Source organism: Geospiza fortis, unplaced genomic scaffold (genome assembly GCF_000277835.1).
Source record: "Geospiza fortis unplaced genomic scaffold, GeoFor_1.0 scaffold262, whole genome shotgun sequence".
Taxonomy (NCBI): Eukaryota; Metazoa; Chordata; class Aves; order Passeriformes; family Thraupidae; genus Geospiza; species Geospiza fortis.
In genome coordinates, this window is record NW_005054510.1 from 460,365 (window position 1) to 473,149 (window position 12,785).

The following is a 12,785-nucleotide window of genomic DNA, read 5'->3' on the forward strand; positions in this document are numbered from 1 at the left end:
ATTATATCACATTGTATTACATTATATCACATTGTATTACATTATATCACATTATATCACATTGTATTACATTATATCACATTATATCACATTATATCACATTATATCACATTATATTACATTATATTTTATTATGCTATACTAAAACTATACTAAAGAATAGAGAAAGGATACAGACAGAAGGCTACAAAGAATGATCATGAAAACTCCTGACTCCTTCCAGAGCCCCAGAACACCTTGGCTGTGATTGGTCATTAAATAAAAACAATTCACATGAAACCAACCAAATGTGCACCTGTTGGTAAACAATCTCCAGACCACATTCCAAAGCAGCAAAACACAGGAGAAGCAATCAGATAATTATTGTTTTCATTTTTCTCTGAGGTTTCTCAGCTTCCCAGGAGAAGAAATCCTGGCAAAGGGATTTTTCCAGAAAATGTGACAGCGACACAGCAGCTTGATGGCAACTCAGCCAGAGAAATTGATTGACTGGGAGCAAACTGTGTTTATTTCTGTTTGTTTCCCCAGTGGGGGTCACAGCCTGATGGCTGCTGCCTTCACCAGGTGAAATTTGGGGATTTGCACACCTCATGGGGTACCTGCACTCCCACCACACGCTGGGGACACCTGGGACACTGGGCAGGCCAAGTTCTGTCACTGAGCAGCAAATGAATGGATGAAATGAAAACTTGGAGAGTGATCTGCTGCACAAAACCCCTCAGCTGCTGCAATAGGACACAAAATAAAACAATGCAGACACTGGAACTCTAAGGTAAGAAGAAGGGACAGTTTATTTTTTGAGTCTAATATTTATAGACTTCCAAAAGTGACAGTGGATTGGAGGATGGAAGTGTTACTTCTCCAATGACACTGGACAAACTAATAGTCTATTAAATTTTTCTTCTTCCAGTAAAGAGTGTAAAACATCAATTATTTACATTAAAGTGTGTGAGAAACTTCATTACAAGACTGTAAACATCAAAGGCTTAGAAGAACAGGGTGACACTCAGCACAGCTGTCCCTGCTGCCCTCAAACATCAGATGGCACAGAGGTGACACTGGGAGCATCTGTCACCGGCAGCAGTGGCACAGCACTGACAGAGCAGGTGCTCTGCCTGACCCTGCTAGAGCAGCAAACAGGCAATTTCTGTCTCATAGCAAAACAGCTTCTTGTCCCGCGAAAGTTACATTTTACTGGGGGCACAGCAAAGTTTACCCCATGTCTCTTTCAAATGAATGCCAGCAACCCCTCAGGGTTTACCAGCCTCTCCATGGCCAGCTCCCCACAGGTTCTGCTGGTGAAAAATGCCTATTTTATGATTGGCTTTTCGCAAATATTCAAATGGATATTATATGTGTTGTGTTAGAAAGTGATGCTGTATTCATTTTCTTAAGCAGTGTGTTAAATATCGTTTTAGGTTATAACATAATGTTAAAATAGAAACTATGCTATGTAAGATACTTTTTTTAAAAGAGAGGAATGAGGTACTCCCACCGAGATCGCAACCACAGGACACCTAAATCTTTCAGAGAAAAAGGAATTTATTGCTCCATTATCAGAAGAAATTAACTTCTTCCTGCCTTGCTCAGCCCTGCAGACACCATCAGGATTCAGAGGAAGAAGCTCACACTGCCCAGACAGAACCCTGTGTTTGAATGGAATTTCTGCATCATGGATGAGCTGTATGAATATGCAACAGGCTGTTGCTTTTAAGGGTTAATCCTCTGTTACCGTGGGTCCTTTTTCGGGCTTATTTTGGTCCGTAACTCTTTGTTTTTATTGTCTCGCATTGTCCTAATCCAAATTGTCCAAACTTTTATTACTCTAATTTTATCTTTGGAACCATTTTATTACTATTAAACTTTTAAAATTCTAAAACCAAGTGATTGGCGTTTTTCCCATGCTCCTCCGAGCTGTTTGCTCTGCGGTGGGAGAGCCCAGGGCTGATCCCTGCACTCTGCCAGCCCAAGGCTCAGCACCGTGACCAAACTGGGCTTTTCCACCTGGGCTAGGGAGGGAAATATTCCATTTGCAAACACGCTGTTTGCCATGGCACAGGGGGTAGGTCTGGAGCCTGCTGCAGGTGGAAAAAGGAGGTGCCAGGCTGGTTTTGTTGTGCTAATGCCACCTAAGCCACCGCTTCACCTTCCTTCCAGTCACTGCTTGTGAAAATCGCCCAAAAAATCCCTTGGGGATGAAAGAGCAGGAAATTGTCAGCATGGCAACACATGTAAACAAGTGTACAAGGAAACTTAGCTCTTTCTTCCACCTTCACACCAAAATAAACATCTTGGCCTGCGTGAAACTCATTCACCATCAATAAATGCAAATTAAGTTCCTCAGCTGAAGGATTGGATCCTTCATCCTCTGAAGTTCTGACCACAACTTCAATATTCTGACACTTCAGCACGTGCCTCATGCATTGTCTTTCCCGTTTTGTGTGCTGTGCCTGAATCCCTGCTTGCACCACCACTGCTATGTGAAAATCAGAAATATTTCCTAACTCAGAAGTATTTCCTAAATCAGAAATATTTCCTATCTCAGAAGTATTTCCTAAATCAGAAATATTTCCTAAACCAAGAGATGGTTTTCAATGTTAACTTGCTGAGGGGGATTATCAGATCCTCAATGGCACGCATCCATTGATGAAAATTCTTTGGAAATTAATAAGCTGACAGACTGACCTTGCTAAAGGGACCTGAGGAAAGAAAAAAATTATCAGATAATCAGAGTGGATATTCAAAGCTCTGCCCTGTAAACACTCAAGCACCACAGCAGGCAGTGAGTCAGTGTGGTTTGGTGGGTGCAGAAATGTTAAAGGTTTTTCTTTTTCTGGAAGTGCAGCACATCCTTTCAAAACAACCCCACAGATCGGCTGCACAGGAGCTGCAAACAGTGGAAGAAAACTTGGCCCAAACGAAGCCAGCCTAAGGATTTATAAAGTTGTCATTTCTTGGAGAAATCTTTAAAGTGTCTTGTGTGTTTGGGGCCTTCAGGAAAGGCAGATTGTTGAAGGAAGAGTTTATTCCAGTGCACGTAGATTGTAAAGGAAGAGTTAATTCCAGCGCAGGTAGATTTTAAAGGAAGAGTTAATTCCAGTGCATGTAGATTTTAAAGGAAGAGTTAATTCCAGTGCAGGTAGATTGTTAAAGAAGAGTTAATTCCCCTGCATGTGGGGTGCCCTGCAGAGGGGTCACATAAGGTGCAGCTTTATCTCCTGTGGCCACACAAGTACAATGCCTGGGCATTCATTCCCTGTGCTGACAGGCTCTTGGAGGCCCTTTGGAATGATTTGTGTCCTTTCGTGCCAAAGGACTGTGTGACTTTCAGGTCTGGAATGCTGCCAAGGGCTGAGCCCAGCCACCTTGACACACAGACCCACTGGGCTGCGGGGTGTCTCCCTCTTCTCCCCTCTTTGTCCCAGAACTGAGCCAAGGATCTCAAAGAAAGTCTCAATGAGCATCACCCAAAAACACTGGCAGGGTTTGGCAGCATCACTCCCACACCTGTGGAAATCAGAAATATTTCCTAAACCAAGAGATGGTTTTCAATGTTAACTTGCTGAGAGGGTGATAATGAAAATATATGCTCCCTGGTGTCTGCTGTGAGGTGTGACCAGGAATAGAGCAAAGCAATCCCAAAAACCTCACTTCCTTTTCAAACCAGGACACTGGGATTATCAGCTCCTCAATGGCACGCATTCATTGATGAAAGTTCTTTAAAAATTAATGAGCTACAGCAGGGAGGTCACTCCACTCTCTCAGGTCTCCTCAGGACATCTCAGTGAGGTTAAACCTTCTCACCCACTGGCTCTGTGTCCACGAGCAAGGACAGAGCCTTGTCCTGCCATTTCCAAACAGCTCCCAGGCCTTTTCCTCTTTTCCTCCCACACCTGTGAAAATCAGAAATATTTCCCTAAACCAAGAGATGGTTTTCAGTGTTAACTTGCTAAGAGGGATTATCAGCTCCTCAATGGCACGCATTCATTGATGAAAGTCCTTTAAAAATAAGCTACACCAGAGAGGTCACTCCTCTCTCTCAGGTATTTTCAGGACACCTCAGTGAGGTTAAATCTTCTCACCCACTGGTTCTGTGTCACCTGTGTCACTGACCACGAGCAAGGACAGAGCCTTGTCCTACCATTCCCAAACAGCTCCCAGGCCTATTCCTCTTTTCCTCCCACACCTGTGAAAATCAGAAATATTTCCTAAACCAAGAGATGGTTTTCAGTGTTAACTTGCTAAGAGGGATTATCAGCTCCTCAATGGCACGCATTCATTGATGAAAGTTCTTTAAAAATTAATGAGCTACAGCAGAGAGGTCACTCCTCTCTCTCAGGTCAGGACACCTCAGTGAGGTTAAATCTCCTCACCCACCGGCTCAGTGGACCACAAGCAAGGACAGAGCCTTGCCCTGCCATTGGCCTTTTCCTCTGGCACCAGCACATCCAACCAACACCAATGCCACACTCCAGCCAACAAAGTGCGGGAAGAGCCACATCCAGGGCAACAACAGACCCTTCCAGGCTATTCTGGGCAGCATGGCCTCGGGATGAGGGAGGGGGAGCGGGCAGAGGACCTACCTGCTCTCACTGCACTCCTTCTTCTCTCGGACGCGCAGCCACTTCCGAAGGAGGAAGCGCTTGCGGCGCGGGGAGGCACTGGGAGTGGAGCAGTTGGACCAGGGGGTGTCCTCGTCACTGGACGGGGTGATCTCAATGGATGGGAGCTGCAGGTATTCCTTGCTGGAGGAGGGAGACTCCTGGTACCTGCCGGCCTCCAGGCTCTGCTCCTGCACGTTCTTCATCCTCCTCATCTTGAAGCGCTTCCTGCGCAGGGTCGGCGTGGACGAGCTGGACCAGGCGCAGCCGCCCTCCAGCACCTGCTGCTCGGGGACCCGCAGCGCCGGGAGCTGCAGCGTTTCTGTCATGTTGGCAGCTGGCATCAGACGCCCTTTCCTCCTTCTGCTCCCACCCCCAGGCACTCGGAGCTCTGATCTCGGCGTAAACCACGCCACAAAGCCACAACTCGCCTTCCTCCTTCCTCCTCCTCCTTCCTCCTCCTCCTGCCCTCCCTCTCAAGCAGGAAGCCTCATGTTCTTCACGTGCTCTCGCGGAGCGCCCAGCGCGCTGGGAGGCGATGGCCGGGACACACACATGTCACAAGTTTCAAGTTTCTTTTCTCCTTCTCTGCTCTACAAAAAGTCCCTCCCTTCCCCTGCCCGCTCTCTCTCCAAGCAGGCCCGGCCCTGCCACAAGGCTTGGCCGGGTTTCAGTGCCCTCCCCAGCCCCCCTTTGCCTCCTGCTGGCTCAGGGGAAGGAAAAATCTCCCGGGGCTGCTCAGGGAAAACTCGGCTGCGGTTTCTTCTCGAGAGACGAGGCAAGCATGGAGAGGAGCGGCGTGGAGCTGTGGGGAGGGCAGAGAGAGAAACAGAGGGAGGGGAGGAACAAGGCTCGATAAAAATCCGGAAAAAAAAAAAAAAAAAAAAAAAAAAAAAAGAAGGGGTTGTGCTGTTCGTGCAGCGGGGGAGACACACACGGGCAGCTGGCGCAAGTGGAACCGCGCTCCTAATCCCGACACACACACACACACGGTTTGTGTTACCGAGGGCGCTGCTGCCACAAATCCACCGGGAGAAAGGGGAAGGAGAGGGAAGAGCCTCCCGGAGGAGCCAACTGGGCTGGGTTGTCCCTTTTGTCCCTTTTTGTCCCTTTATGTCCCACCTTCTTGCTCAGCCAGCCCACCCCGAGAGGGGGGCAGCGAGCGAGCTGGGACTTTCAGCCTTCTTTCACAATAATTTCTATTTTTTTCCTTTTTTTTTTTGTTTGTTTTAGGGGTTTTTTTATTATTATTTATTTGGGTTTTTAGTTGTTTTTGGTTTCTGGTCGTTTTTGGTTTTGGTGGGTTTTTGGTGGTTTTCTTTGGATTTTTTGGTTTTTTTTTTTTTTTTTGGTTTGTTTTTGGTTTGGCTTCTTTTTTTAGTTTGTTTGTTTGGGTTTTTTGATTTTGTTTGTTTGTTTGTTTGGGGTTTTGAATTTTTTATTTTTTTGTTTATTTGGGTTTTTGATTTTTTAATTTTTTTGTTTGGGTTTTTGATTTTTTTTTTTTGTTTGGGTTTTTGATTTTTTTAAAATTTTTACTGTTTGTTTGGGTTTTTGATTTTTTTGATTTTTTTTTTTTTTTTGTCCCCATTGACTGCTCGCAGAGAAGCCGAAGGAAGAGGGGGATTGAGGAACAGCCAAAAAAGCAGCAGCAGCAGCAGGTGGCAGCAGAACTGGCCGGGCTTTTAGCTCAGTTTCACACGAGTGAAAACTGATTTAAAAGAGTTCTCTGGGGTGATGCTGCTTCCAAAATGCCCGTGGGGGATGGAGGGGGCGAGGTGCGGGAAGGGCACAGACAGCGCGCAGGGCCAGGCACGCGTGCAGAACGGGTTTGCAGCGGGACAAAGGCGCTGCAGGGGAAATTCTCAGGCATCCACACCCCAAAGGAGCTGCAGCCAGGCTCAGACACCCCGAGCAGCAGCCGAAGGACGCGGCTTGCAAAATTCCGGCGACGAAATCAAATCAGGAAAAATGTTGTGGCGTGATTCTCCGTCAGTATCCTCTGAATTTCGCTGACTGATCCTGCATGAGGCCCGATTTTCATGTTAAAAAAAATAAGATATAAAATTAAATCCTCTAAGGCGGTGACTACAACTCAGCTGCGTGAATTTCAAGCGTGTTCTCTCTCTCAAAAAAAAAAAATCAACACAAAAACATCTCTAAATCAACCTGACACAGCTTCAGTTTTCATTGTTCAACTGCCTGAACCTTTAAAAATATTAGCTTCAGGTTAGAAAATATTTGTCAACGCAAATCCAAATAGTTATTCTTGCACGGACTGCCTCGGTTTTGTTTGAAAATAAACTTCCCAGGACCTCTGAACATCAGAAACTGCCATCTAGGACAGAGCCGATGTGTCAGGAAAGGAAAATTTGTAGCAGCAGGAACAAGGGGAAGGAAACATTTCAATCAAATGACAGAGCACTTTAAATGCTCAAGTGCTATATTTAATTTCTGCGCTGTCCTTTTTGCTCCGCTCATTCTGTAAGTTAATAGCTTGACAGCTCTTCAGATGGATTTCTGGAGAATCTGTCACCTTGGTATCCATGCACCAGGTGCACACACACAAACAGAATGCCTTCCACAAACACCCACTCAAAAAGGGAAACTCAAATAAATGTGGTTTCTTGTTTTCTTTTTAAGTCCAAGAAACAAAAATCTACAGTTCAGACAAAATGCCAGTATTGCAAATATTGCCATTTTGTCTGAATGGGTAGCTTTGCATCTTCTCTGATCCCTTTTCTCCCACATCTTGCCATGATTTCTACCTTGTCACCACACTGAAGCTACCTCATAATGCCAAAAATTACATTTCACCTTCTTCCCATGGCCTCTGGCAGCCAAACCCCCACAGCATCACTGCTGAAGTTTAACCAGGAGAATGTGAACGTTCACAGAGCCTCTCCCTGCTCCGGGGGAGGGCAGGAACAGCCCTTTGCAGGTTGTCATGAAGGTTTGATCCGTGTGCATTCATGAGTCTGATCTCCCCATCAGCTGCACATTTAATTGCAGCACCAAGTACAAATGGGGGTCAAAGCTCGAGCTCTGGTGTGATCCTTCAGCACAGTGGGCATTGCAAACCCTCAGAGTGCCCACAGCAATTGTCTAATTAATCCACAGGAGACTCATCCACGCTGCTCCGGCCCAGAGCAGCTTTGGTAACCCAAGGAAAAGCTGGTGCTGTCACCAGGCTGATTTTTCACCAAATTTCCAGTGCAGCTCACTTGGATTAAATTCCTTTTGCACATGAAATAATTCTGTACCCAGGGAGTTCTTCTCACCAGCACTGCCCCTTTAACTCCAAGCACTGCAAGGATTAATGCCCAACCCTCATTTGCATTCCCAGCACATTTTTATCCCAGAGGGGATGCCGGGCACCTGCCTGATCCCATGGGAAAAGAGAGAAGCTCTGCCATGGAGCCAGCTCCAACGCCTGACCCAGAGTGAGAGATTCCAGCCTATTTCTGTCCCAGCACCCTCTCCCAAGCCTCACTTAGTGACTACTCCTGCAGTTTAATCATCCAGCTAATGAGGGGTTTATTCCAGAAATAATGGGATATTTGGAATAAATGCTTGTCGATGCTCCAGGTTGATCAACAGCTTCTTCTCCCCCTCAGATATCCTGGGTGCTCCAGGGCCCTCAGAAAAGAGCTTGCAAAGGAAGCAATTAGGAAAGAAAAATCCTGTAAAAATATTCAAATCCCTTCCCTGAAGGAAGAGCATGAGCCCAGATTCTTTCCAGACCTTTCCATAAGGGCTTTCCCATGGGTTCGAGGGATAGCAGGATGGGAGGTGAATACAGAGGAGGAGCTGGCACTGAGAGTACACAGCAAAAAACCAATTTTTATTAATTGAAAGCAGTTCTTTTCAAGCACAGGAAATACATTACAGCTCCTTCAGAAGTTGAACTGAGTCACTCAGAGCACATCTGGCTGCAGAGGCTCTGCCAGGCCAGGCAGGGAGAGTGGAGCACGCTCAGCCTGGGAAGAACTCAAGCAGAATTCCCCTTTTTCCCACAGTTCAACATCATTTTTTAATTATTTCCCTCCCTGTGCACGCAGCTGAGAGTGGCAGGTTCTGCATGAGGAACCTGCAGCTCAGGCATGACCCTGCTCAGTCAAAATTCTGATTTTCTGAAGTTCAAAAACAAAAGTGGGGAGTTTTTTTGTTTGTTGGTTTGTTGGGTTTGGGTATTTGTTTGGGCTTTGTTTGGTTTTTTGTGGGTTTTTTGTTTGTTTGTTTGGGTTTTTGTGGTTTTTTTGTGGTTTTTGTTTGGGTTTTTTGTTGTTAGTAGTGGTGGTGATGGTTGGAGGATGTTTTTGTGAAAATTCTGGAATAATTTTGTGATTTTTAAATGAAAACCTGATACATTTACCCACATTTACTTTCACATTCTAACCTCCTTCTGCAAGAACACTTGTTATATTTGGAGCTGGATCTCAGACAGGGACTTCAGCCCCATTTTGCTCTTTGCACATTAAATTCGATGAGTTCTGTTACAATTTGAGAACCTGCTGCAAGCAACTCATGCTGAATAAATTCTGATTTCAGTGCCCTCCAGCTCTGCCCCTCAGAGGGCACCCCCTGCCCGCAGTTGCTGCCCTGTCGCAGACATCTTTAAAGAAAAATCCTTTTCTTAAGATGTTTTCCTCCTGAGAAGCTGAGAGGCCTCAGGAACAAAATGTAAACAATGGTTATCTGCTGCTGTGGAATGCAACAGGTGCATCTGTGATTGGTCTCATGTGGTTGTTTCTAATTAATGGCCAATCACAGCCCAGCTGGCTCGGACTGTCTCGGTCAGTCACAAGCTTTTGTTATCATTCCTTTTCTATTCTTATCTAGCCTTCTGATGAAATCCTTTCTTCTATTCTTTTAGTATAGTTTTAATGTAATATAGATCATAAAATAATAAATCAAGCCTTCTGAAACACGGAGTCAGATCTTTGTCTCTTCCCTCATCCTCAGACCCCTGTGAGCACGGTCACCCTGTCCCCTGAGCAGGCACAGCCCTTTGCTTTGGGCCGGGTGACACCTGATCCCTGCACTGTTGCGAGGCAGATGACACAAAATTCACAGGCAGGAAATACCAACAACAGTCTGGGCAAAGAGAGGTTCACACATTCCTCTTCCCCATTCCTCAATTCCAGCCGAGGCTCGTGCTTGCCTCAATTTTCCCTCCTCAGTGCAATATTTCAATTAAAACCCCGGTCAGTGGGAAAATCAGCTTTGGATCAATCGTATCAGTTCCTTCTGGTATAGACCTTGAATTTATCTGGGTTTTGGCCTCTGAATTAAAAGCAGGTGTGCACATCATTGTAGTCCCAGTGCCCATAAGTGCTGAGTGCATCACAGCAGGGCACCCATCCCAAAAAACTGGGAGCAGCAGCTCTCAGCTCCTGCTGGGATCACAGCCTTGCCAGCCCCAAACTTTGTGGGTAACAATTTGTGTCCAATCTCTGCTCTGAGAGCCACAACTCCATGAATATTTATTCCACCACATATTGGTCCCTGCCTGTTTTAACAGTACTTGAAAAGATGGAAAAAAAAAAGGCTTTTCGCAGGGGTTAATTTATAGAGATATTCCGTATTTATAAGGCATTAATTAGAGATTAACATCTCTTTGTGCCTTCCCTTTCACAAGAAACAATTCCCATGTCAGCCACAGGCACTAAAGACTCCCAGCCATGAATTGTTGCTAGCAGAGCACCACCTTGAGCAGGCACTTCAGACACCCCCTGGATTCCAGGAGCTGTCAGATGTGATTCCAGCAGCTCAGCACACGGAGCGTCTCCCCAGCATTAGGGCAGAACTTTCACAGTTCATTTCTTCAGGCGCTGTTCTCTCTCCAAATTCAAGGGGACAGTGGAGCCAAAGATAGCAAACGATCCAAATTAAATCAATGCCAGTGATAATCCATCAGCAGACAGCAGAAGGGCACAGGTTTCAGAACCTGTTTGACACTCTGAGTTCTCTTTACATTTTAGGAGTGAAGGGAATGATTTGGCACTGCCTGTTCACTCTGATCAAGGGATTCTGAGCAGGGGAAGCTCATTCCCCCTCCTAAATCTAATGATGGTAGCAAGGATTAATTAAACTCAGTCCATCACAGGCCGAATTAAATTCAGTCCATCACAGGACACAGGGTGATCCATCAGAGTGGATTTCCATTGGAGCCTGGGATTTGGTCTGTGCTGTGTGAAGGAATTCCATGGAATTCCTCTCCTGCACAGCACTGACCTGATGATCACGGCACACCATTGAGCACAGAAGGAGAAGGCTGGGGGTGCAAAAGGGCTCTAAATATTGAATTTCCCCTCTCCAGGTAAAATCCCTGCTCCTCCAGCCCAGCCCAGCCCAGGCAGGAACAGCCAGCTCGGGGTGTCTGCTTCCCTTCAGCACCTGGACCAAACAAATACTTCCCAAATTAAAGATGGAAGGTTTTGTTACAGAACACCCTCCAGGACAGGGATTGAGGCTCTCAAAAGATCAGTAATTTCTCATTCAGGGGAGATTCAGGGAATTATTTGTACAAAGAGCAGCCAGCCTGGAAAGGCCTGCCCTGATCAGCACAGCTGAGAGTGGAATTTCAATCCCTGCATCCCATAAACAGGATGGGATAATCTGCTCCCCATCCCAGCCCTTGTTCCAGCTCAGAACAAAACCCACCAGGAGCTTTAGCAGCGCTGGATTGTCCCTTTGGGATGGCCTGGATCCAATTTACATCCGTGTCTGGCCAGAGCTGGGACTTGTTCCTGGCTGTGCCTGCCCTGCTGCTGCCCTGGCTGGTCCAGGAAATGCAGATCCAGGGAACCCAGATCCTGGAAATTCAGATCCAGAAAACCCAGAGCCAGGAAACACAGAGCCAGGAAACACAGATCCAGAAAATGGCCAGGAAACACAGTCAGATCCAGAAAACCCAGAGCCAGGAAACACAGATCCAGAAAATGCAGATCCAGGAAATTCAGATCCAGAAAACCCAGAGCCAGGAAACACAGAGCCAGGAAACACAGATCCAGAAAATGCAGATCCAGGAAATGCAGATCCAGGGAATTCAGATCCAGAAAACCCAGAGCCAGGAAACACAGAGCCAGGAAATTCAAATCCAGAAAACCCAGATCCTGGAAATCCAGATCCAGGAAATGCAGATCCAGAAAATGCAGATCCAGGAAATCTAGATCTAGGAAATTCAGATCCTGGAAACCCAGATCCAGGAAATTCAGATCCTGGAAACCCAGGGCTCTACAGCTGAGCTGAAGAGAATAAATCACTGCTCCCTGTGGGTCATGGTTTTTTACCAACAGCATGGTTGGAAATTCAGTGTTCTGGAGTGTTTCTGCTTTCTGCCTTATGTTTAAGACAAAAACAATCCTGAAAGGAGTGGCATCATCTTCCTTTGTGGAATTTCAAGAGAGGAACACATCTTTGTTCAAAAATATCTCTTGATTGGATAGTTTCAAGAACACATCTTTGTCCTATAGAAATTCCAGGGAAGGGAATATCTGCCAGGGAAAGATTTCAGTTTCATTCTGCACGAGGCCAGAAGGAAACATCAAAACTATCTCTGAACTCCTCAGGCAGAGAGACAGGAAAGGTTCTTTCCTCTGATGGGGAAACTCACTTTATACTAAATATATATGAATTTATAAATACAATAAATACAATTCCTGTCCATCACCTCAAGTGCAGCAAAGCCTGTGCCTCCAATCAGGCAAATGCCTGAGGACAGCTGTCAGTGCTCCTCTCCATCTCCCAAGATCCATTAAAAAAATGCTTTGTGGACAGCTGAAAACCTTTCTCCTCCGGCTGCCTGTGCCATTCACACCCCTAATCCTGCACTTGTGGTGTGGAATGAAACCCCAGCAGCCTCTCAGTGCTCACATCTCACAGAGCACACACAGATCTCTCTCTCAGTGCGTATGACAGGCCCCGAAACGTGTTTGATGCATGAAATAGGAAAATACGAAATTATGAAATTATGAAAGTATGAAATCATGAAATTTACGAAATTAAGAAATCAATAAATTAAGACATTAAGACATTAAGAAATTATTATATGAAATTATGACATTAAGAAATTATGAAATATTAAATATGAAGTTATGAAATATGATGAGAAAACTCATCCCCCATGGTTCTGGTTTGTATATAAATATATATATTTTTATAACATTTTTTGTTATAGAA

General features: G+C 45.5%; 1 protein-coding gene across 1 annotated transcript in view; it reads right to left on the bottom strand.

Annotated features, from left to right (window-relative positions):
* The window catches only part of GRAMD1B (GRAM domain containing 1B), a 115,914-nt gene extending 110,924 nt beyond the window's left edge, over positions 1-4,990 (bottom strand). Inside the window, exon 1 of the mRNA XM_005428874.2 lies at positions 4,584-4,990. Coding sequence (XP_005428931.1) covers positions 4,584-4,945 — 362 coding nt within the window. The 5' untranslated portion in view covers positions 4,946-4,990. The remainder of the gene's footprint in view (positions 1-4,583) is intronic.
* Positions 4,991-12,785: the final 7,795 nt, after the last annotated feature.